This window comes from Nannobrachium achirus (genome assembly GCF_963921795.1).
Source record: "Nannobrachium achirus genome assembly, chromosome: 4".
Taxonomy (NCBI): Eukaryota; Metazoa; Chordata; class Actinopteri; order Myctophiformes; family Myctophidae; genus Nannobrachium; species Nannobrachium achirus.
In genome coordinates, this window is record NC_137813.1 from 69,970,427 (window position 1) to 69,993,679 (window position 23,253).

A 23,253-nucleotide genomic window follows, 5' to 3' on the forward strand; every position below is an offset into this window, starting at 1 on the left:
CACAGTAATATTTTTTTTCTCCTATTTACAGGCAAATTCATGTTTGATTTAAAAGTAGCCTACAGCTATTCTTGTAATTGGTATAGCATGTTGTGGTTGTTGTGATTCACAGACTACATGTTCTCCAAGCTTTTGATAGCCTCCTCTTTTGTATGCTTTTTCCATGCTTCAGGAATTTCTCCACTGCCCTCAAATTTTTTGCCGTAATGATCCTCCAGTTGCTTTTGAAAGTGACACACAAACCATTGCCAATATTTCAGTTTTGATTCATCAGGGGTAATTCTCCAGTTAGCATATTTTTTCCGATACTCTTTGTATGGAATGGTCTCCTCTGAATCTCCTCTTGCGAAGAAATGTCTATCACTTGCAACCAGTGTTGTGCAGACATCAATGACAAATTCCACTGTACCTTTATACCAGCCTCCATAAATTGCTTTTGGGCGATGAAAAAGGGCACTGTGATCATCTGGACTGTGATCCTTAAGGGTGTTGGTACAAATGGCAGAACAGAAAGGACACTGTTCCCAGCAACAGTTGCACAGTTGTTCGATAAGAATTGTGTGTGTCTTTAACCGGACATCCTCCTGGTTGGTTAAGAGGCCAAAGGTCAAATCTGCCTTCATGGACTTAAGGTGTTTCTCAATCTCCTCTTTAAGAAAGTCAAAATCATCTATGTCATTAACATGATCATAGCAGTTGGTGACAACACGTAGGTCATCTTTTAACTGATAGGAGAACTCCTTCAACCACATGCTGGTGTCTCCACTCTTTGTTTTAACTTTTTCTGTTGCGTCATACACTGCTTGATTCAGAAGCCTGACTATATCGTCCTCATTTTTCTGCATGATACTGAGTACCTTGTTCTGATTGGTGGATATGTAAGTATCAACAGATTTTTTGATAAAAAGCTCTACTTGTTTCCTTGGATGTCTGATATATGTCACGTAACTGTCAAAGTCCTTTTCTTCTGCCAGTGATTGTAAAACGTGTTTCTCCAAATTCACCCTATTCCCACTGAAGGGAGGGTGACTATTTGCCATCTCTCCAGCCAAGTCAAGGGCAGTCTTGTCATGGACAGGCAGAATTGCAGACTCCTTCAGTTTGCTACAAAGTAGTTCACCAAGCACAACGGCAGAGGAGTTACCTTCACAAAAGCTTTTGAATGCATTATAATATTGTCCTTTCTGGTTTTCCAAATATGCACACGCATCATTGGACTTCTGGAATTCATTGTGAGCATCTTGAAAACTTGCCTTTGCAATTGTACAGGCATTAAGCAATAGATCAAGCTTAAACTCCTTCTTGAGGGCAATGTGGGATTCAAAATCTTTCACTTCTTCTTCCACATTTAAGGCTACTTCATGCATGTGACCAATATGGTAATCTGTGTTAACAGGTTTCTTCTTAATTAAGGCATTGGTTTGTCTCTGAACATTGGCAATCAGGGCTCTGATCAGATCATTATAATTAGGTTCTTTTGTTGAATTCAGCCATGAAGAAAACTGTTTATAAGCCTTTTTGAGAGCTTCAACTGCAACCAATTTGCTATGCTTGCTGGCTATGCAATCAAAATAATTCCCTCTCTTTGTCATGTCTTTGTAACAACCTTGCGTTTTGCGTTCATTTAGAAGATTCCACTCATATCCCATTTCCGAAAGGATAGAATCCACATCCTTTTGGATGTCTATGTCTTTTATGCGAGGAACACCTGCCGTGAGCTCAAAAACCCAACATTCCCAAAGAGAGTTGAACTCCTTTTTAAGTTCATTTTCATCCTTTGCCTTGTCTTTTAGCTTGCTGGCAAGCTCTTTGCTCTTCTGTAGAAGCGTATTCTCATAAACTGTCTTCTTATCGTCCATATTCTTTCGAGCACTCCTCTGCTGAATAATTTCCCCTAGCTTTTGTTTGGCTCCTCTCACTTGTTCATCACGGAAATCCTTAATTTTGGTTTCAAATCGTGTTTTCCATTGAACCAGTACGTCATCTTTATCTTCATCAAAATATTTCTTCACAGCCTTTTCCACTTCTTCCCAAGTCGTATTAATTTCTTTGATAAGATCACTCATATTAATGTCGTCAAGTCCTCCATTTTCAATTCTGTTGTGAAGTTGGTTTTCAATTGTCAGCATTTCTTTCCTTAAAGCCCAGGTCCATTTTGCATACTCTTCTTCAAGTTTTCTGTACAATGAAATTTCCTTTGTGTTTTTGAAACTGAAGACAAAATTTTCATTCAGCAGGGCATCCCAGAGGTCTTTAATGGTGCTGCTGAATTTTGAAAGTGTCATTCCATTAGACTCTTTTGCTTTTGAGAGGATCATGTTCTTCAGCTCTTGGATGTTCTCACTATAACCTGGGTTTGGAGGGGCCATGGGTGGACTGCCTTCCCACAGCTGAGAAATGTATTTCACATCTTTTTCTACATCAAATGCAATGACATCACTGAAGAACTCAGCATCAAACTCTTCCTCTTTGGCAGCTAACTTGGTCATCTCATCAAGCTTTTCTTGTAGGCGTCTCTTTCCCTCCTTGTTTTTGTCACCCGCTTCAATAGCTGCAACATTCTGGTGAACAAACAGACAACTTGGAGACAGTTTAACCTTCTTCATTCTCATGAAGGCCTGAACAGCAATATGAAGAACGTCTTGCATCTCAGATGGATTCTCTCCAAAGATGTTGATCAAAGTCATGTTTCCTAGGCCAATGACAAATGTTGCCAATTCATTGTCATTGTGATGAGTATGTTGCCCTGCCAGCTCAGGAGCACGCAGTCCTTCAGTGTCCACAACCAGGACATAGTCAAACTTGAAGTCTTTCTGGATCTCCTCTGACACTTTCACTAGCTGCATGAAGGCCCCTCTTGTGCACCTGCCAGCACTCACTGCAAACTGCAATCCAAACATTGCATTCAGCATTGTGGACTTTCCACTGCTCTGAATGCCTAAAACTGACAAAACAAAAACTCTCTTGTCTCCGAGTGTCTTGATGACCTCATCTAGAACACTAGTGATCCATGTTAAAGGCACATGAGCTGCATCTCCATCCATTAGCTCCATTGGGTGTCCTGCTATCATAAGCTCTGCAGCCAGCTTAGGGTAATGGGAAAAGTTTGTCCTATTACTAATAGATGCATGGGCTTCATAGATTTGTCCTATTTCTCTCAAGATGTGCTCAACTCCAACAGTTGCTGACTGTAGTTTATCTGAAATGTCCTCCAACTCCTTTTGCTTCTTCGTCAGCAGTTGTGGTGTGTCCTCCCCTTTCTTCTTTTTCAAAGCCAAGACCTCAGACCATTTTGCATCATATTCCTGGTTGAGTTCAGAAAGTTTATCCGTGAAGCTGTCATCGAGACGGAATACAATCCATTTTAGGAAGTAGAGTTTTTCATTCTCATCCAGAGACTGCAGGTTTTCAATAAACATCTGCATAAGCTTACTGGGTGGTTTGGCACATTGTTCCTGTCTTATCCACTTCAGTTTATTTTCTTTATCACTTTTGTCCTTCTCTAAACTGTCTCCTTTGAGGCGGAAGAGGTCTTTGTTTGTTTTGCACCATTCATGCCACAATTGGCCATGACATGGTAGAAAGGTGCCTTTGATCTCTGAAAGCTGTTTTTCTTTGAGCAAATCCAGAATCTTCTGAGCAGCAGATTTCCCTTTTTGGCATGCAGGGTTGTTTTCGTCTATTTTGATTCCAGAAACATTTCCCATACTTTCAAGTCTGAAGGATGGTTTTGTTTTTGACAAAATGTCTCCAATTACTCTTGTCATTTCTTCAGCCACATTTGACTCACTTCTATCCTTCACACCCATTATAAACTTTCCTGGTGTGATCTCTTTGGCAACAGAGTCATTATCAGCAAGGAGACAAATGAGAGGTTTTGGACCCTTAACAAGGTCTGTCACCATTTTATCATCTCTTCTTAGAGTAGGTAAAAGGACAACATTGACTGAAGCCTTATCAATAAGTAGTTCTCGCTGTTTATCATGTGTTAGAGCGTCTCCGTGAAGATTACAGAAGGCAACACAGTCAGAGAAAGCATCATTTGGTTTTCCAGCAGGAAAGTACCAGGCAATCTCTGCCATGCCATCTACCAGGCAGTGAGATTTGGTGGCACCTGGACAATTTCTATGAAAGAATGTGTTGTGGCGGTTATTGATTAAGGTATTCATCAGCTGAGATTTAGATGATGACACTGAGCCAAAGCGTAAAAATGACACCATAGGTGTCTCAGCTTGGCAAATAGGCATATTCTTACTTGTGATGGCACCTGAACTATCAGTTACCTTCCATGTTTTTCTTATTTGCCTAAATGTCCACAACGGGCAATGGATATCCATTGTGTATGGATCAGGCACAAGAAAAGGTAAGGCATACTGACACTGTGATAGTTTGGTAATCATGTTCTGCCTGAGAAAGCTATCTGAGCAGTGAAACACAGCCATCTGAACATCCATTGGATGGACATGGCTCTGCTTCATGCTCTGATCAGTGATTGCATTGGTCCTGGCAACTATATCAAAAAAACTTTCTTCCGTGGAAACCTTGTCAGAATCTTGAGTGCCTTTTGAATTGTCTGTTACAGGAATGTACCTGGCACTGTGGTCTAGCATCAACAACTTCTGAAGGAAAGTATGAACTAAATCGTTCTCTGTTACCTCCTTGAACTTCTTTATGGAAGAGCCTATTTCAAGAATGTTAGCAGTTATCAACTTATCTATATAGTTGTCTTTGAGGTGAAGTCTGCAAAGCAGCTCATTAAATTCTCGTGAACGTTTCTCCTCTGGGATGATCTCTGCAGAAATCTTCACAGATTGCTGTCCTTGGCCAACCTTTAAAATAAGCAATCAAACGGTTAGAAAAAAAGTCTGTTAATAAAATCATACCAAAGCAAAATGCCCTGAATATCTTGAGACACCAAATACAGTTATCTTACCTCAGACGTGTTCTTGATGCTAACGTCATCAAAGGAACCTATTTGTATCAATAAATACAGGTTAAGTCTTACATTAAACTCAATGATGTGTGGTATATTTTGTCATATCTTGTCATAAATGTTTCCCTGACAGTCAATGTAATACACTTCAGTTACAAGTTTACTGGTTTTAATGAAAATTCAGTATGTTCACTTGTGAGAATGTGTATTCTGCTCATAACTTTGTTGATGGTATTTACCTGTCTCCCTAGGAACAGTGCTAATGGTATCGGAAGACTTGTTGTCAAGTGATGAATTGTCATCTTCTCCAACACTATCTGTCACCTCTGAGCTTCCAGCAGCTTTGATTTCACTCTAAGAAAACAGAACAATTTCAAGTTGTATTGTACTTGTGCTTAGTGGCTGATATGATTTTGTTTTCATGAAATAAATGCACAGAAACAATACAAAACAACACTAATGCATTCACGCACGCACGCACGCACGCACGCACGCACGCACGCACACAACCACACACACACACACACAACCACATGCAAGCAAACCAGAACAGCAGCACACATGCAATCACCAGTTTATCAAGTATGTAAGTCTATAACAGTTGTTAAAAAGTCCACAACGAGATGATGAGTCCATGATTCATGAATACGGGATGGGAGTTATCGTACACTGTACCAATGTTTCCTGTTGAGATTGGCACACATCACCCAGGTTTTTATTTTTTTCATCTCGCTCACTTCACTTTTTCTGCTGACCTCACTCAGCAATGAAATAAACAGAAAATAAAAATAAAGTGATCACCCCATAACCCAGTACGCAAATAGCGCCATCTTGGATATGGCGCAATGCAAGCGCCACCATGAGGCCGATTCTTGCAAAACACATTTTTGGACACTGCTCCTACAATTTTCGCCCTAAAATCACGCAAATCGGTACACAGTATGTCTACACTCATCCCATCAACATGAATCTGTCCCATATAGCGCCACCTCCAGGCCGATTTTTAAAAACACATTTTTGGACACTGCTCCTACAGATTTTGCCCTAAAATCACGAAAATCACTACACAGTATGTCTACACTCATGTCATCAACATGGATCAGGAAGATTTTGCCAAAACACATTTTTGCCCTATTTGTGGAGATAAGTGACCTACGGTCGCTTATCTCCCGATTAGGGAGCCTTACTGGTAATTTAAATGTTCCTCATCCAAGACGCTATTTATTAGACCGTGACATTGTTGTGTCAAATGCATTAAAGAAGGATTTAGTTGCCTGTTGCCGTGCAGCATGTATTTTAAATCTGCAACCACCAAAACAATACACTACAGATTACAGAAATAGAGGACCAGAGGAGGTCCAAACTAATTTTAGATGGGGTTATAATTTGTCTTCCCGATCCTGATACCCTCCAAAACAGCTGGGAAGACGTCATGCTATCCACAGTTGTTACAAAGTGCTATAGAAGTAAGTCTAATAGTCCGTTATTGTCTCCAGGTTGGCAGAGGGACTGTAGCGCCCAGGATTACATTAGATAATATAATTAATTGACACCGAACATGGGTTACAAAATCGTGGGATAAAAACAAACAAACAAATAAATATTAAGTCTATTAATAAGAATCAAATCACGTTAGCTGCAATAAATAGGCATATATGCCATTGACTGTTAAAATATTTAATTGGCTCTTAATTATAAAGACCACCGGCTATGTGGCCGCCTGGGAAAATGCTGTTATTAGGCTATTTTATAATTTAAGCCTATTATTGTTATTATTATTATTATTTTGATAAAGTAGAACAACCATTAAAAATTCATAATCATTTAAAGTTTGTATCGTGCTCGGACTCTGTCCCTGCTTTGGTTCGTGACAGCTTGCTGCTGCTGCTGTTATAGATCAGCCTATTTGTCGTACGATGGTGTTGCGCGCTGAAAATATCAGAGCTACAGGCTCACAACAGGTCTCAACTCGCCAGGTTGAGAGCTTGTATATCTGCCATTTAGATATGCAGAAACACCGTCGTACGGCGAAGGCTCGAAGCACATTTTCTCCAATTTATCAGCGCGGTGTACGGGACTTCTTGGTTCGCTTGGAGTCGGGGTTTAGGTTTACTGTTATGACAAACAGAACCGGGCGTTATCTGAACCAACCCGGTTGAGGATAATAAAACAGGGATACAAACTTCTATGGGTCGTGGAATCAGTGCCACTTGGATACGAGCAAGAACAGTGACTGTCTGACCATTGAAGTATCTCATATAACATTGAATGACAGACAAATAGAAAACAGTACTATGCAGTAGATATGTAAAGAAAAACAAAAAAGAAAACAGTAAGTCTAAACAAACAGTACAAAGAAGGGGCAGGGGAAGGTTGGGTTGGGCTATGGGCTTAATGGATGGATTAAGTGCCAAGAAAAGTGGTGAAAGTTGGTGACGATGCAGGCAAGTTGCTTGCGCCATCATGACATAACATTAACAAAACAAAACATGTTTGCATATTAAGGTTGAATGAGATGTAAAAGCCCAAATCATATATGAATTGGTAGGCTACTGTGCGACCGCATCGCGCAAGCAGTTCCCTTGCGCCCACTTTATTCATTTTATTTTTTGGCAAGCCCTCTGAGTCTGCACGAGTAGATTAATATAGACATTATTTAGTTAATTATAAAAACAGTAACAGATTGCATCTGTGATAAAGTGGAAGAAGTGCAGCGCTATAACATAAAACAGTTTAATAATCGGCACGTAGAGAGCAAAGACGCGTACACTCAAAGCATATCCCAAGCAGCTGAGACGCTCATGGACCCATTTACTCCCAGATAGCTTTGCGCTTACCCACAATGCAACGCAAAATATCCAAGATGGCGGTATTTGCGAACTGGGTTATGATGTGCACTGCAATGTAATTTCAAATGCACTACATTGCAGGTGCTTTTTGAGAGTGAAAAAATAAGAAGACCTGTGTGACGTCACGTGTGATCTGGGCAGCTTGCCCCAGGAAATGTGCCAATCTCAACAGGAAACAACGGTATAGTCTGAAAGCAGTTGGCACAAAGGATCGTCTGTACCAGTCTGTGTATTAATATAACTAAACTATAACTGTTTAGTTTTAAACAGGAATGTTCACCATTGAATCTTCAATAAGAAAACAAACATGGAACTTTGTAAACCACGTCCTTCTAACAAAACTGATTATTCGAAGAGTATCTAAAATAAATGCAAATCTTAAACAAATTACCAAAATTGTATGAAGATAAACATGTGATTTTAACATGTGATTCAATAAGCCTTAACATTCTTGAGAAACTAAATAACTTCCTCTTACCTTATCTTTATTTGTGTTTGTGCTTCTATCTTCATCGATGAAACCTACAGCATTTGTATAATTAAATATACAGATTAAACATTTACTGTTTCAAGCATCTCAATATTGCTTAATTTAAAGGCATTTTGTGATAGATAATGTTTTCCTGAAAGTCTGTGCAATCATCTCTGAACTTTTAGTTTTATTTATTATTATCATCCTTTATTCCTGTCTACCCCAATCTCTTCAGCACACTAGCCTAGTATAAACTAACACACAACACATTGTGGTGCAAAGTGTTGAGAGCTTGTAGGATCAGTTATTTTGGGCCAATGTTCCCTCCAGAATATGGACGCTTGTATTCAAGTGGTTAATTGCAGTTATTTCAAATTATTCCAAAGATCGAAAAGTACAGTATGTTCACTTATGAGAATTAATATGTTATTAACTTTTAGAACATCCAAGTCGTGAATTATTGAATGCAGGTTTGTTCTGTCTCACCTGGAGCAGGATAAGTGCAGCTGGGATCTGAACAGGTATTTTCACTTGTGTTGTCATCTTCTCCAATCTCTGAGCCTCCAGCATCAACAGTCTTGGGTCGACTCTATGAAAATGTATCAATTTCACATTTATATATGATCTACAGTACTGACCATGATATTGGCTGACAATGTTACATGTCCACGGCCAATGGTGGACAAAGTACTCAACCCCAGTATTTGTGTCAAACTATAGAGCAAGTACTACAGTATATATAGTACTTTCTTTGTGTGAATATATATAAATATTGAAGATAGCTGATCTACAAGCTCACAACACGCCAATTAGCATCACATTGTGAGCTTATACACATGTTATTTCACTATTCTCTAGCCGGCCATACTTGCCCGTACTTGTCCGGTCGGCTCAATTAGCCGACCGGACTTTTCCGTACTAGGTCATTAAGAATGAAATTAATGATAATTATTAAAAAAAACGGTCGCCGGTCCTTCTCTGTCTCTTTAAGGATCCATGTAAAGGGTTAACGTGTCACGGATCATGTGACCAGAAGTGCAACTGCAGACTGCAGACTGCATAGCCGCCATTACGTGCCTCTCTATTATAGGAGGAGCCGTTAGCGCAGCGTTTCTCTGAGTCTTTTTCGATCAGACGAAAGACGAAATCAAGGCTTCACAATGAGTGGATTACATGTGTTTAGATCGCTGTGCGTGGATCGAGGACGTAATGTACTTTCGGGCGCGTTTTTTTTATCGCTGTTTCCCCCGTTTCGCTGCACGCAAATGAATGGAGGAGTGTTATATGAGATACTTCAATGGTTTCCAGTGGAAATAAGCTTAGTCTTTTCATGGATCTCCTTTTAGTAGACCTTGTACCAGTGAACTGTACCGTCATGAAACTGTACCTTTTTATTTCCTATGCAAACTTCTAATAAAGTCTTCAATCAATCAATCAATGCGTCTCGCAAGTAAGTCCGCGCCCACTAATAGTACTATGTACACGTACCGTTCGCTCGTACCGAGCGCTCCAGTACGTGTTGTTATCATTTGGGGCATTGTTTTTTTTAAACATGTTTATAAATAAATAGAAGATTGATCGGCAGTACTTGTGTTCAGGGGTTTTTAAGGGGCTCCCCGTGGCTTGCAAAGTGTAGAACTTATTTAAGTGATTTATTCATAATGCATTCTGTAAGTTTGTACAGTAAGTAGAAGTCAAAAGTACAAATACTTTAAAGTTTAGGGGAGTCAAAGCCATAAGATGGATTTAATATGGACTTCAGTACTTGTACATTGCAATAACATTTTATACTAAATTGTAAAAAAAAGAAGAGGATGGTCTATTAGCTTAAAATTATTATTATTATCTTACCTTATCCTTGTTCTCAGTTATATCTTTATCAATGGCACCTATAGATACAGATTAAACATATGCAGTAAGTACCTCTGTTTAGTTTATTTTAAACACAAGTCGATATGTTTTATTTTCCTGTAAATCTGTGTAATAATGTTGAGGTGTTTAGTTCTTAAATGTTGAGTTAATAAATTGTACTCAGTGTGTTCAGTTGTCAGAATGTGTTGTGTGTTCATAACTTTTGTATAATCCAAGCAGTGACTTATTGAATGCAGGTGTTTACCTGTCTCACTTGGAGCAGGAACAGTGCTGCTGGGATCTGGAGACTTGTTTTCAGGTGTTGTGTTGTCATCTTCTCCAACACTACCTGTCGTCTCTGAGCTTCCAGCATCAACAGCTTTGAGGTCAATCTAAGAAAACAGGAAAATTGCTTTAAACAGTTATATTGTACTCTAGCCTTTTATAGTGTGTTATTCTTATTATTTATTTTCATGAAGTAGAGACACCACAACTACAGCCTACGCAACAATACGCTAATGCATTCAACCATAAACACATGCCATCAAAACTACAAACAAACAGACAAACAAACAACCACACACGCACGCACGCACGCACGCACACACACACACACAGACAGACAGACAGACAGACAGACAGACAGACAGACAGACAGACAGACAGACAGACAGACAATAATAATTCCTTCCCTTCCTTCAAAATCTAAATTGCAAAAACGATGTAGCTAAAGGTTAATAGTACCATCACATATGATGCAAACAGCTTTAACAATCTTGTGACACCAAAAACAAAAACTGATCTCACCTTATCCTTATTTTTTCTGCCATCTCCATCGATGGAACCTACAGTATTTGCATAATTAAATATTTAATTATAAGATTTAACATCTACAGTAAGCATCTCAAGGCATTTTGTGATGTTTTCCTGAAAGTCAGTGAAATATAGTTTAACAATTTAAATCCTTTATAATTAGATAATAGACCAGGCTCGTGTCTGTACGTAGTTTATTTCCCTCTACCATAAATCTCTTCTGCTAAAATAGCCTTTAAACTAGCTCACAACTTAACGCGGTGTGAAGTGTTTTTAGCTCGTAGATCTGCTATTTTAGGCCAATGTTCGCCCCAGAATATGGATACTAGCGTTCAAGCGGTTACAATTACAGTAATTACAGATTGTTCAAATAATAACTAAGCATGTTAAGTTGTGAGAATTTGTTTTGTGTTTTTATCAACCAAGCAGTGAATTATTGAATTTGAGTGTTTACCTGCACTTGGAGCAGGAACAGTGCTGGGATCTGAAGATGTTGTGTTGTCTTCTCCAACACTATCTGTCATCCCTGATTGTCCAGCATCAACAGCTTTGAGGTCACTCTAAGAAAACAGGAAATTATCTTTAAACTTTTGTACTTAAGCTAAATTGCAAAAAATGTAGTTAAATGTACAATCAGTTAAGGTGCAAAGAGTTAATTTCAAGTGATCGTAACATGCTCAGCCGTACACTCCCTGAGTTACAAATACCCATAAGGGTCCATTTGGTTCCTATCATTTAGTTGGGGACCCCCTAGAACTCCCTCAAGTACCCCTGGGGGTCCCCGGACCCCACTTAGAGAACCAATGCTCTAATGTAGTCCTTTGCAATAAAAACAGATGCCCCGTGATTATTGTCTCCACCAGCCGAAGGCTGAGGGAGAGTATGTTTTCCCCTCCGTCCGTCCGTCCGTCCGTCCGTCCGTCCGTGCGTCCGTCCGTGCGTCCGTCCGTGCGTCCGTCCGTGCGTCCGTGCGTCCTCGCAGTTTGTGAGCAGCTAATCTCAGTCACCGTTGGCCCGATCGCTGCCAAACTGAGCACACACACTCCCTGGATGCCAATCTAGAACCTCTGCCCCACATTTTTCAAATCAGCCTCATGGTGGCGCTATAACAGGCCGATTTGTGTGGCCTGGTTGTTACCAGCTAATCTCCGGCGCCGTTGGCCCGATCGCTGCCAAACTGAGCACACACACTCCCTGGATGCTAATTCAGAACCTCTGCCCCACATTTTTTAAATCAGCCTCATGGTGGCGCTATAACAGGCCGATTTGTGTGGCCTGGTGGAGACCTGTGCTCGGAAGAGCACTGCTTCTAGTTACCTTTGCTGTCGGTAAGTGCGGGGACTTCTGACGGTTCTACTGGGAAAAGTGTAATATCCAATACATTACTGGCGCATTCTTATAAAATCCCAACTTTGCATTTCTCCACTGGTATTATCACGCTGATTTGTTTACAGTCGCTGTGTCGTTGCGAGCGTCATTTTACACACACCAGTGCGCCCGAAGTAGCAGATCTAAGAGTTTACAACTCATCGAAATGCAAAACGCTGTGGGCTTGTAGATCTGCGGTTTTCCCACAGGACAGAGCAGGCAGCTCTTTTATTTATTTTTGCCTTTTCGTTGTACTGTGTTTAGCAGCCCTCACTTTTGAAGCAATGATTTGTAATAGTAAACGAGTAAAGTGAGTTCAGAGTTTCTCAGTAGGTTAGTTATTTAATGCTAAAATCCAGGGAACTGATTAATAACTTTAATTCCGATTACCGATTCATATAGATATTTTACGACACCCTTAATAGTTACACTTTATTTTATCTGTAATTGTATTTGCTAACTTTAAGTTTGCTAGCTATGGTGAAGGTATTGTGAACCAAATAAAAATAATTGTTGAGTGATGCTAACCGTTTCTACGTCTGGCTTTGCGTGTAGTGTAGATCCCTATGTCCCTATGTCTCTATGTCCATATGAGCACGAGACTAACATCTTACGAGACTAATAGAAAATACGCAGAGACCGACATCAACACAGCTAATGTCACGGACAGACATGACCGCAGGAAGTAGGGGTGCTGGGTGGGTGGCCGCCCCACCTCCCCCGGCCGCAACAGCCCGCGCTTTGAAGCTATGTTCAAAGCAGTTGTTCTCAAAACCACTCGCATAGAACGGCTGCAGACCTCTAAGCTCACAACACCAGTCGCATCCGCAACAAGCTGTGAGCTTGTATATCAGCTGTCCTGGTGCGCAATGCTGTTACGGTAGTGAAGTATATACTGTAGGTGGAACGTCTTCACAGTCACCAGCCAACACAGAGAGGAGGTTGAATGAACGATGGCTACACGGAGCTGGATATTTCTGAAGCTAGACATTTTTTTGTGCTGTTGGGGCTTGCAGCCACATGAAGCTGGATATTTCGGCTGCGAAGCTGGATATTTTTTAAACCGGATAAATAAGTGGAGAGATTGAAAAATATCCGATTCACTGGATCCGTGTAGACAGGGAACCCGGATATCTCTGAAGACTTTTCTGTGTGTGTGCTTGTTAGACCTAGATATCTTTGTCGTGTGGACCTAGATATTTTTCTATGTGGATATCTGAAAAACCGGGATATATGAAATATCCAGCTCCGTGTGGACCTAGATATTTTTCTATGTGGATATCTGAAAAACTGGGATATATGAAATATCCAGCTCCGTGTAGCCAAGCTGCGCTCCCCAAATCAACAGGTTTGGGGATATTTTGGAAACTGAATGATTATATGAAACAAGCAGGTGCAGTCTCAATGTTGGTAAACAAGAAATCTGTCTACACTGTCGGATGGCCAATGTCTGTGCGCCATTTGGCTTTTTGATTTGTCTCCACGCTGTCCACAGTGTGTTGAGAGGGGACCAGAGGGGAAGGGTAAGTGTAGTTCTTGATTGTGTTACATTTAGCAAAAACATTAACTGTGGAAACCCGATAACAACACCAACAAAACCAGATAAAATCTGCATTCCACGCGCGTGCATGAGCCCCCCCTGCTTTAAATGACTTCCTGTGGGCCTGCAGACAGAACGGCCCACACAAGGAGATATGCACATGTCGTTTTTTTCTTTCTTTTTCTTTTTTTTTACACTCCACCAAACTTCTTTTCGTGGAAATCCAAACGGACATGGGGTCAAACGGTATGACTGATTTTGTTAGCTGGAAGAGTGTTGACAGAAATTACTGCCATGAGGCCTCTCCAGGTTATCATTTATTATTTTGAAATATAGAAGAAGTCACACACTTTCATTCATGAATTCATGAAACAGGACCAACTCGTCCTACACTGTGTGATCTGCCCTCTCCAGTATTAATTCCCTAAGTACATTTGGCTCTAAAGACCTGAATGGTTTAATGAAGCACAGCTTGCATAGCTAGTTCATGCAGACAACTCAGAGGAGAGGAGAGGAGAGGAGAGGAGAGGAGAGGAGAACATTTCAAAAATATTAAGGAGACAACGCTATGAAGCAGTGGGGGTGGGGACGGGCTGCAACAGTAGATAAAATGGAAGTGGGAGTGGCTGAAAGCAAAGAGACTGATACACAAACCTGCATGTCATCCTCTGGTCCAGGCAGGTCTCTGGAATACTGCAGGAACTGGGCCACGTATGTCATAATGGACTTTTCATCCGGGTCGTGAACATCCACATCTGCATCCAAATCACAAGCCTTCATAATCCACCTCACACACACCATATAGACTAAGACAGTTCCTACTTATAGCCAGTGCTATAACAGAGTAGGCTAATCTATACCAGCCTAGACATTTTTGGTACCTGGTGAGAGTTTATCTCAGCACTATTAAACCAGTACAGTATCAGACACCCTGTTGATGATGTGAGGAAATGAAGTGTCTAATTGAGACAAGCAAGCATTTCATATGAAATCACAGCTAAAACCAAACTAGTCAACAGATTGTCGGAGCATTATGCCCTCTCACGCTGGGACAAGCTTTGTAGAACAGTCACAACAGTCTGCTAAACTGTGAACATGAAATATCATGTGGGAGCGGACAGATTCTAACCTGTAACACAGGAACTAGGTCTGTGTCTACTAAATTTGTGGTATTTCAAATCCAGCCTTCAGGACCCCTGGTACTGATGATTTTCCTAATAATTGACTCTACTTGTTTACGTGCTACAGTATGTGTCAGAAAGTAATCAATGTACCATCAGGTTCCAGCAGTCTGGGGATCCGTAGCTCTCTCTCTGCAGTGTGAAAGGCCTCCTCCAGGTTCTGCTTGTTGGATCTGGTCGTAGCTTTGGAGAGTTCCACCAAGTCTGGCCGCAGGGCATAAATGATGGCCAGGAACACTTCCCCGCTCCTCCAACTGGCCTTAAAGTCCTTCACATCCAGAGTACAGCCAGCCCTGAAGACGGAAAAAAGGTCAAAGAATTACACTGATTGTTAGAACTTCATCAGTTCTAACAATACATAGGGAAATCTCACTTTTGCGAACGCCCACTATTTCAACAACGGAGCGTTGGCAAGTTATCTACTCACCCCACGGAGGTTAGGGTTAGGGTTAGGTTTGGTTGTCGAAAAGATCCTATGTCTATATGCTAAAAGATGACACGCTCCCCAATACATTACACTGATTGTTAGAACTTCATCAGTTCTAACAATACCCTGTGAGTGGAGCTCTGATCTAATGTTCACTTGTACTCTATATTAAAAGCATTGTTTGGATCTATCTGTAAACTGAAGGATACTCAGCCAGTGGGTACATACGTACTTAAGACACTGTTCTATGACCCAGAGAAGCAGGACTTTCTTGGCGTAGATCTCGACGTGGCTGGAGCTTCGTGAAGGCAGGGAGCTACTCCTGGCTGAGTGTCTGGACAAGGTGGAGGTGGTGTGACTGTCCAGACTGGCCAGGGACTCTATAGATGACTGACGTGGTCTTAACGACAGACTACTGGCCAGCTCCACAATCTGCAAAAAACAAAGCAAGGGTACACAGTCAAACCCTCAGTGTTCATTCAACTCAGAGAGTAAAGGCACTCAAATGTCAATTTCATTACAAATGTACAAACATTTACACTGTGGCTTTTTCCGAGTACCGTTTCCATTTCATGGAAATTATATTACTGGCTAGACTTTGAGTTTTAGGCATTTAGTGAATGTTTAATACACAGACACTTGAGTAAAAACACATTTAATACAAAAAATATATTTGTGTGTGACCTTTAAGGGTTCTTTGAATCTTACACTCTTAAAATTGTTGGGTCAAAAACAACCCATGTTGGTTATTTATGTAACCCAACACGTAACACTGTTTTGGACCAGCCCAACATGGGTTATTGCAGACCAACAGGGTTGGGTTAAGGCTGTGACCCAGCATGTTGGGTTGGGATTGTACAACCAAGTAATGGGTTAAAAGTGACTTTGCTGTTGGGTTAATGTGATACTGCTGATGGGTTGGAATCTAACACCCAAAAATGGCTTAAAAGTGACCTTGTTGTTGGGATTGTACGCTCATTCACATTAAATCTATTCATTTTTTTTTTACAACATTTTCTTCAATGATATTTTTCATGCTTAATCTACTCAAGGAAGAATGCATGCGGAGTAAATTATGCATTTAGTCGTGGCTATATATCACAACTTTGAACACGACAGATTATGTGGTGCCTCACATTAAAAGAACAGCAAACCTGTTTGTATGTGTCAGTCTGGACCATCTTAGTCATGGTTTCTGTTTCTGTATGCAACTATGTTTTTTTTAATATATTTTTTAATTAGGGATTATGACTGGGCTACTTCCACTGCGATCATCTACAATACAATGTTGTTTTCTCTATCTAAAACCATAAAATAATGGAAAAGTTTGTAAAAAATATCTGTATGGGAGCACAGTTGCATGCTGGGTAACTGCCCACCCACTTAGTTTAACCCAATAGTGGTGCAATTCACAAACCAATGTGTTGATAGACAGAGAGGGCGGGTCTATTTTAACCCAAGTTGGTGCAATGCAGTGAACCATGTGTTGGGTAAACTCGAATTCAAAAGCCTATACCAACACTTGGGTTATGAACTCAATGCATTTTATCTGATGATGTGGGCGGGCCATCCATATCCCAACAGATGGTTTACTAATTTTAAGTATTTTTAATCCAATGTTTGGTCAAACTGACCCAACCTTTGACCCAACAGTGTCAACCCAGCAAAAGGGTTGAACATTTGACCCAACATTTTTAAGAGTGTACATGATATTGTCGAATGATGATCCATATCAGTCCCAGGATGATGGAGGGATTACCATTGATGATATCGGGAGTGTTAATGTTGACTAGCTTGATCTGGGAAGAGAAAACATTCTTTCTTACCAGGGAGACTGAACACATGCATGCACGCACTCACTCACGCACGCACGCACGCACGCACGCACGCACGCACACACACACACACACACACACACACACACACACTGCCCCTTACCGATTTCTTCTCTAAGAAGGACAGAGCTGTCTGAATATTGCTCCTCTGATGAAACATACTACTGCCTCTCTCACAACCCTGGAAGAGATCATGGATGGAATCAATCAAATGAAAGAACAGATGCTGTTTAGAGCTGAGCTGAGCTGGACCGGACAGAGAAAGACAGATTTACAGAGTACAGACAGACTTACAATTCGCTCCCCACTCATCACCTCCAGCAGATCCAGCAGTCTAGAGCCCTCACGAAAGTCAATGAACAGGTTCTGCACCATGCATGGTGGCTTCCTCTGTCACAACACACACACACACACACACACACACACACACACACACACACACATGCACACACACACACACACACACACACACACACACACACACACACACACACACACACACACACACACAGACAGACAGAGTAGTATAAATGACACTGTAATTTGCAAAGAGCCTAGTGTCTCCAATGTACGTACTGTAAAGTTCTAATGTTCAAAATGTGGGTCCATGCTCAAGTTCCCTATAAGCCCGACGCTGGTCAGTAGCAAACCTGCCGACGCTGGTGAATGTTAACCGCTATGCCTAAATCTAACCCAAACTCTGACCCTAACCTCATTGGGGCTGAGGGAACATAGGGTCGAGAGAACATAGCCATGATCCCCAAAAGGTTACATATTGATAGGTGATGATTAAACTGAAGGGGTACAACATAAAAAAATAAGTACAACTATCCCTACTGCGTAATATTTGCATGTGCGTGAATTGTTTTCCACTGGCTTTATTGTCTCTGGATGCCAGAGCAGAACCTCTGCCCTATTTTTCTGATCAGACTGTTATAGTGCCACCAGGTAGTTGATTTTTATTATACAGATTTTTTTAACAGATTTTGTCCAAACATCATGCAAATCGGTACACAGTATCTCTATAGTTATTAAACCAAGCGGATCTGTCCGATTTTCCATATTCCATCCTGATAATGATTTTAGAAAAATAGCCTACCTGACCTGGCTCAGAGGAGCAGATTGAGGAGCAGATTGTCTAGTTATGCTTTCCACACAGCAGGGAAAGGTTTAGGCACAACGGCACATTTAACACTAGCGTGGCGGCTGCAAGACCAATAGATTAGTCCTATATTGCACTGATCAGAGCAATGGTCATAGAGTTATGGCCATCTGAAGGCCCCATGGTGTGCCATCACCATCAGGCCCCATGGTGTGCCTTTTGCAACGCAACGCAACGCAACTCAACTCAACTCAACTCAACTCAACTCAACTCAACTCAACTCAACACATAAAATCGGACCCTGTCTGCAAAGGCCTTTAATGTCACACACACTCGGCAGCTTCTCAACCCAGGGGGTGAATGCACCACAGTTTGGGAATCCCTGCTCGAGATAAAGAGCAATGAATATCTATTGTCACTTCGTACTGATGATGAGCTCACCTTGGACAGCTGAGCGTTCACCCAATTAGTGAAGGTTCTCTTCTGAATCTGCTCCAGTTCCTCTGTTGAAAGAAGAGAAAACGTATCAGGAATTGATGTCATATTATATTTGTACACATACAAAACAAAAAATCTAATTCATGAGTTGAGGCATTTTGTTCAAAACGGACCAATCCTGCAAACTTTGGAATCCGTTGTTAGCAAATTAGGATGGAATATGAAATATCGGACAGATTCATCTTGATCAAATCACTATAGAGATACTGTATACTGATTTGAGTGATTTGGGGATAAAATCTGAAGGAGTAATATCAAAGAATGTGTTTTACATAAGTCGGCCTCCTGGTGGCGCTATAAAAGGCAGATGTGAAAAATGCAGGGCAAAGGTTTTTTCCTTGGCCTAGGGACTGCACGGATTTGCACGTTTTGGCGGCAGTGGAAGGGGGTCCCTGGGGGTCCCTGGAGCTCCGGGGGTCCCTGGAGGGGTGGAGGTTGTGGATTGGCAGGCAAGGAGTGTGTGTGCAAAGTTTGGCATGGATTGGGGCAACGGTGGCGGAGATATGAGTTGGGGAAAAGTGTGACGTGACGGACAGACTGACAGACTGACTGACAGACAGACAGCCGGTGGAGGTTTTGGTAGTAACTGCGACCTTTTGGTCGCATACAAAATCTGTAGGAGCATTTTCAAAATGTGTTTAGAAAAAATCGGCCCTGGTGGCGTTAGAACAGAACTTGCCTGGCTCCAGCCCATAGACCCGCCCACTCTCTGAGTGGACTCGTTCTCTTGGTCTGGTGTTGCGCAATGAACCTATAGTTTCTTTGGTCTGAGGCAAACCAGGCCAATGAGAGTCAGAGCCTTGGAGGAGGGGGTGGGTCTAACAAGACAGCAAATCAGCAGAAACAGAAAATCAACAGAAACAATGGAGGGAGGGGGAGCTCAGCGACAGCTCTTAATTGCTCCCTTTGTTGTTAGTAGAGTTCTCAAATTCTGCCCGAACCCGACCATACCCAAACTCGACCCTACATTTAGCATAGGGCCTAAAATGTATGCTAATTAGTCAGGCCGGGTAGGGCTCGGGCTCAATGAAAAAAGAAAATATATTGTTATTATTCTTTTATTATTATTACTCTGTGATAGAGTAATGAGAACCCGACCATACCCGAACCCGACCCGACATTTAGGGTAGGGTAGAGCCTAAAATGTATGCTAACTAGTAGGGCCGGGTAGGGCCTCGGGCCTGCCCAGTTAGGGCCCAATTAGGGCCAGGCCTTAATGTTCAGGCCTGTTGAGAACTCTAGTTGTTAGTGATCTCTCTAATCAATGAAGCATCAAAGACAACGACCTGTTTGATGCCTGTCATAGAGGGGAGGGGGAGGGGGGAATGTTTTTGTGTCAAACACAACCCCTCCCACCAGATCTCTTGTGATTGGGAATTTCAAATTTCAAATCCCCTCCCCTTTGAAATCTCTTGTCATTGGGACAATGTCAGACTCAAGCTCCAGTGCAGAGTCTGACATCAGGCTACAGGCCAACAGCATCGGAGATTAGCTGGTAACAGACGGAAGCATTGATTGATTCATTATTTTATTAAACAAAAATGGAGAACAGTACAAGTATAGTCAATACAATTGAAATGTAATACAGTACAAATATAGTCAAACAGGATAGGGGAAACAAGGGGGTGGGGCTAAGGTACTGTAAGGGGGGGTGCTCACTTCTCGCTTGTCTATGGGAGAAGTGATAGCTACCTCCTTCTCTGGCCTCCTGAAAGGTGAGTTTTCAGGGAATTTTTGAAGGACGGACACACGCACGGACGGACAGGGGGTAAAACATACAGGGTCCCAAACATACAGTAGTCTCCCCATGCCTTCGGCCTGGCGGAGACAATTACATTTTTTTTATCACAGCCTCTTTTCCTGTGGTCAGACAACCTGGTAAAACAGCCATGACTTGACTAACATTAGCATTTATTATCTCCTGCATCCTCCTCTGTCCCACAAGAAGAGTGTTTGCAATCTGAGCCCAGCCGAGTGGGGTAGCCCGACTCTTTTCATAAATGTTTGATATTTTTCTGGATCGCTATACTGGTTACTGAATTTCCTCCTTGGGATAATAAAGGTATCTATCTGGTATGGAACATCAACGGAGGGCCGAGAGAAAGACTGCCGCTGTTTCGGACGCAAGAAACAGGGTCTGTTGGTGGCGACAGCCGCTGATCTGAGTCTGAGCATAGTATCTGATCGACAGATGTCGCTCTCTTTTTCTCTCCATCTCTGCCTCTCTCTCTCACACGCACACAGACACACTTTCCATACAGTCCATCCGTCCATTAGATTGTATCATGATTGGGATGGAAATTAAAACTCAACAGGAGCAGGTTTGTTTTATGACTAATCATAAATCAGGCATCATGAGAAGCAAGACGCAACAGCAGAGCAGCGTTGACTACTACTAGTTTAGCGGTGGAGAGAGAGGAGAAAAGTCAGGGAGTTGAACAGATCCATGGATGGACATGAAACGTGTCAAAGTTAACTCATATTATCATCAAAATGGGATACAAATTCCATAATGAAGTGTTTTATTTTTCTCTGTTGCTCGAGGCGAGGCGATGGCATGTTGAGTGGATACCATTAATGTGTTTGTCTGTGCGTGTGCGACGCGTATCAAGGCGAAGCTCTCAGAACAGCCTCCATGACATTTTGTATTCATTATATTATGTATCATTGCTTTGTTCAGGCCAGAATCAATCTGGCTAGTGTGAGCGTATTTAGATTATCTGGTAGGTAAGAGAATCTTAAACAATTATCCTGTAGGCTAGTTAATGCTACCTGATTTCATCGTGCCCGATTATCTGCTAGTGTAAGGCCAGCTTTAGGCTGGAGTTGAAATGGAAAGGGACAGAGATGGAGAGATGTGAAGTTATCCCGTTTTTCCCTCAGGGTATTTCACTCCAGAAATGTAGTAAATTGGATCTCTTGCTAATGGAGCAAGATGTGCCACAATAACTCATTACTGCCATCACCTCCCTCTCTTTCCTCTGCCTCCTGCATCATACTGTACCACAAACAGCCTAACATGTTAACTTTAAGATGCGGGCAAAGTAACTCATTTCATTTGACACCTTCAGTCCATGTCTGTAAAATAAACAATACGTTCTTATTACCATGTAAAAATGAAAATACCGTAATTAACGTTGCTGATAAGGCAGGAAGATCACATTAACAAAACAATTTGTTTCAAATTATAACCTAACATTCAAAACAATGTGCTAACAGTCTGGCCACGCGAGACTAACTCCAAGGTAACATATGGTTCAAACATTGTCCAATTTAAATCAGACGGCAACAGTGCTGGAAAAGGTTTGTTACTTGAGAAAAAGTATCAATACTGCAACGCAGAAATACTCTGTTACAAGTAGAAGTCTGGTATTCAGATTGAATTTACTTGAGTAAAACTACCAAATAAATTCTACCAAAAGTAAAAGTACTCGTTATGCAGAACGCCCTGTTTCAAGTTTTCAAATATATAAAAATAGACGATCTACAAGCTCACAATGCGTCCCGATGCGACACATTGTGAGCTTGGCATTTGAAGTGGACAAACCATCAAAATGTTCAGATGGTCTAATGGTCCATGACTCAGCGGTCGCCAAAAAAGTTCACTAATGATATGGGGTCGTGAGATCAAAAAGTTTGAGAACCCCTGATCTAGCTCATCTGTGTAAACCTTGTATGCCCAAAAATGTTACTGATCATGAAATAAATAATACAAAATATTAACCTTTAATCCTAGAACATGTGGATGTCTTAGGCCAACTTAGGCACCCATTGTGCAATACTTTTCATTGGTTCAATCATTATAATACCACAGATTAAAGCTGATCTACAAGGTATGTGAGCCTGTGGAACTAGCTTCCAAAAAGGTATTCACATGATATAACCAAAATAATTGCTTGAGTGATTGATTAATGTATTATTTCATTAGCCTAACTGACATACTGTACAAGGACTCATCTGGAACATTGTCTATATCCAATGTTTTGTTTGTTGATAGATTTTAAATTGTCTGAATGTTAAGTTTTTGGTTGGTCTGTTAATCAGTTGATAGACAGGCAGGTAGGTAAGAGGACACTGACCTTGCAGGGGCATTTGGACATCTCTGTCTATATCCTGGGAGATGGCCTCCCTCTGCCCCGGACCATCTCTGGAGTTGGACCCCGATGCCATGCTTTATCCACAGATGCCCATCACTCTGCAACACACACACACACACACACACACACACACACACACACACACACACACACACACACACACACACACACACACACACAATCATTTGTATCTTCCTCAAAGTCTTTAAAGCTGCAATCACATTAACCGTGACTAAATCTACAAGACAATCAAGCATGCCCAGCTATGTACATTGCTGTAGAATCGT

At 41.4% G+C, this 23,253-nt stretch overlaps 1 protein-coding gene across 1 annotated transcript; it reads right to left on the reverse strand.

Moving 5' to 3' along the window:
* Positions 1-113: 113 nt before the first annotated feature.
* On the reverse strand, positions 114-23,039 carry LOC308283168 (interferon-induced very large GTPase 1-like; the record flags this gene model as incomplete). The annotated part of the gene is made up of 12 exons (XM_080723546.1): positions 114-4,829; positions 4,934-4,971; positions 5,173-5,287; positions 10,106-10,143; positions 10,371-10,497; positions 10,913-10,950; positions 11,373-11,478; positions 14,481-14,581; positions 15,101-15,300; positions 15,667-15,866; positions 18,813-18,874; positions 22,949-23,039. The coding sequence occupies 12 exons, from the start codon at positions 23,037-23,039 to the stop codon at positions 114-116; spliced, it is 5,832 nt and encodes a 1,943-aa protein (XP_080579672.1).
* Between the last annotated feature and the right edge of the window lie 214 nt (positions 23,040-23,253).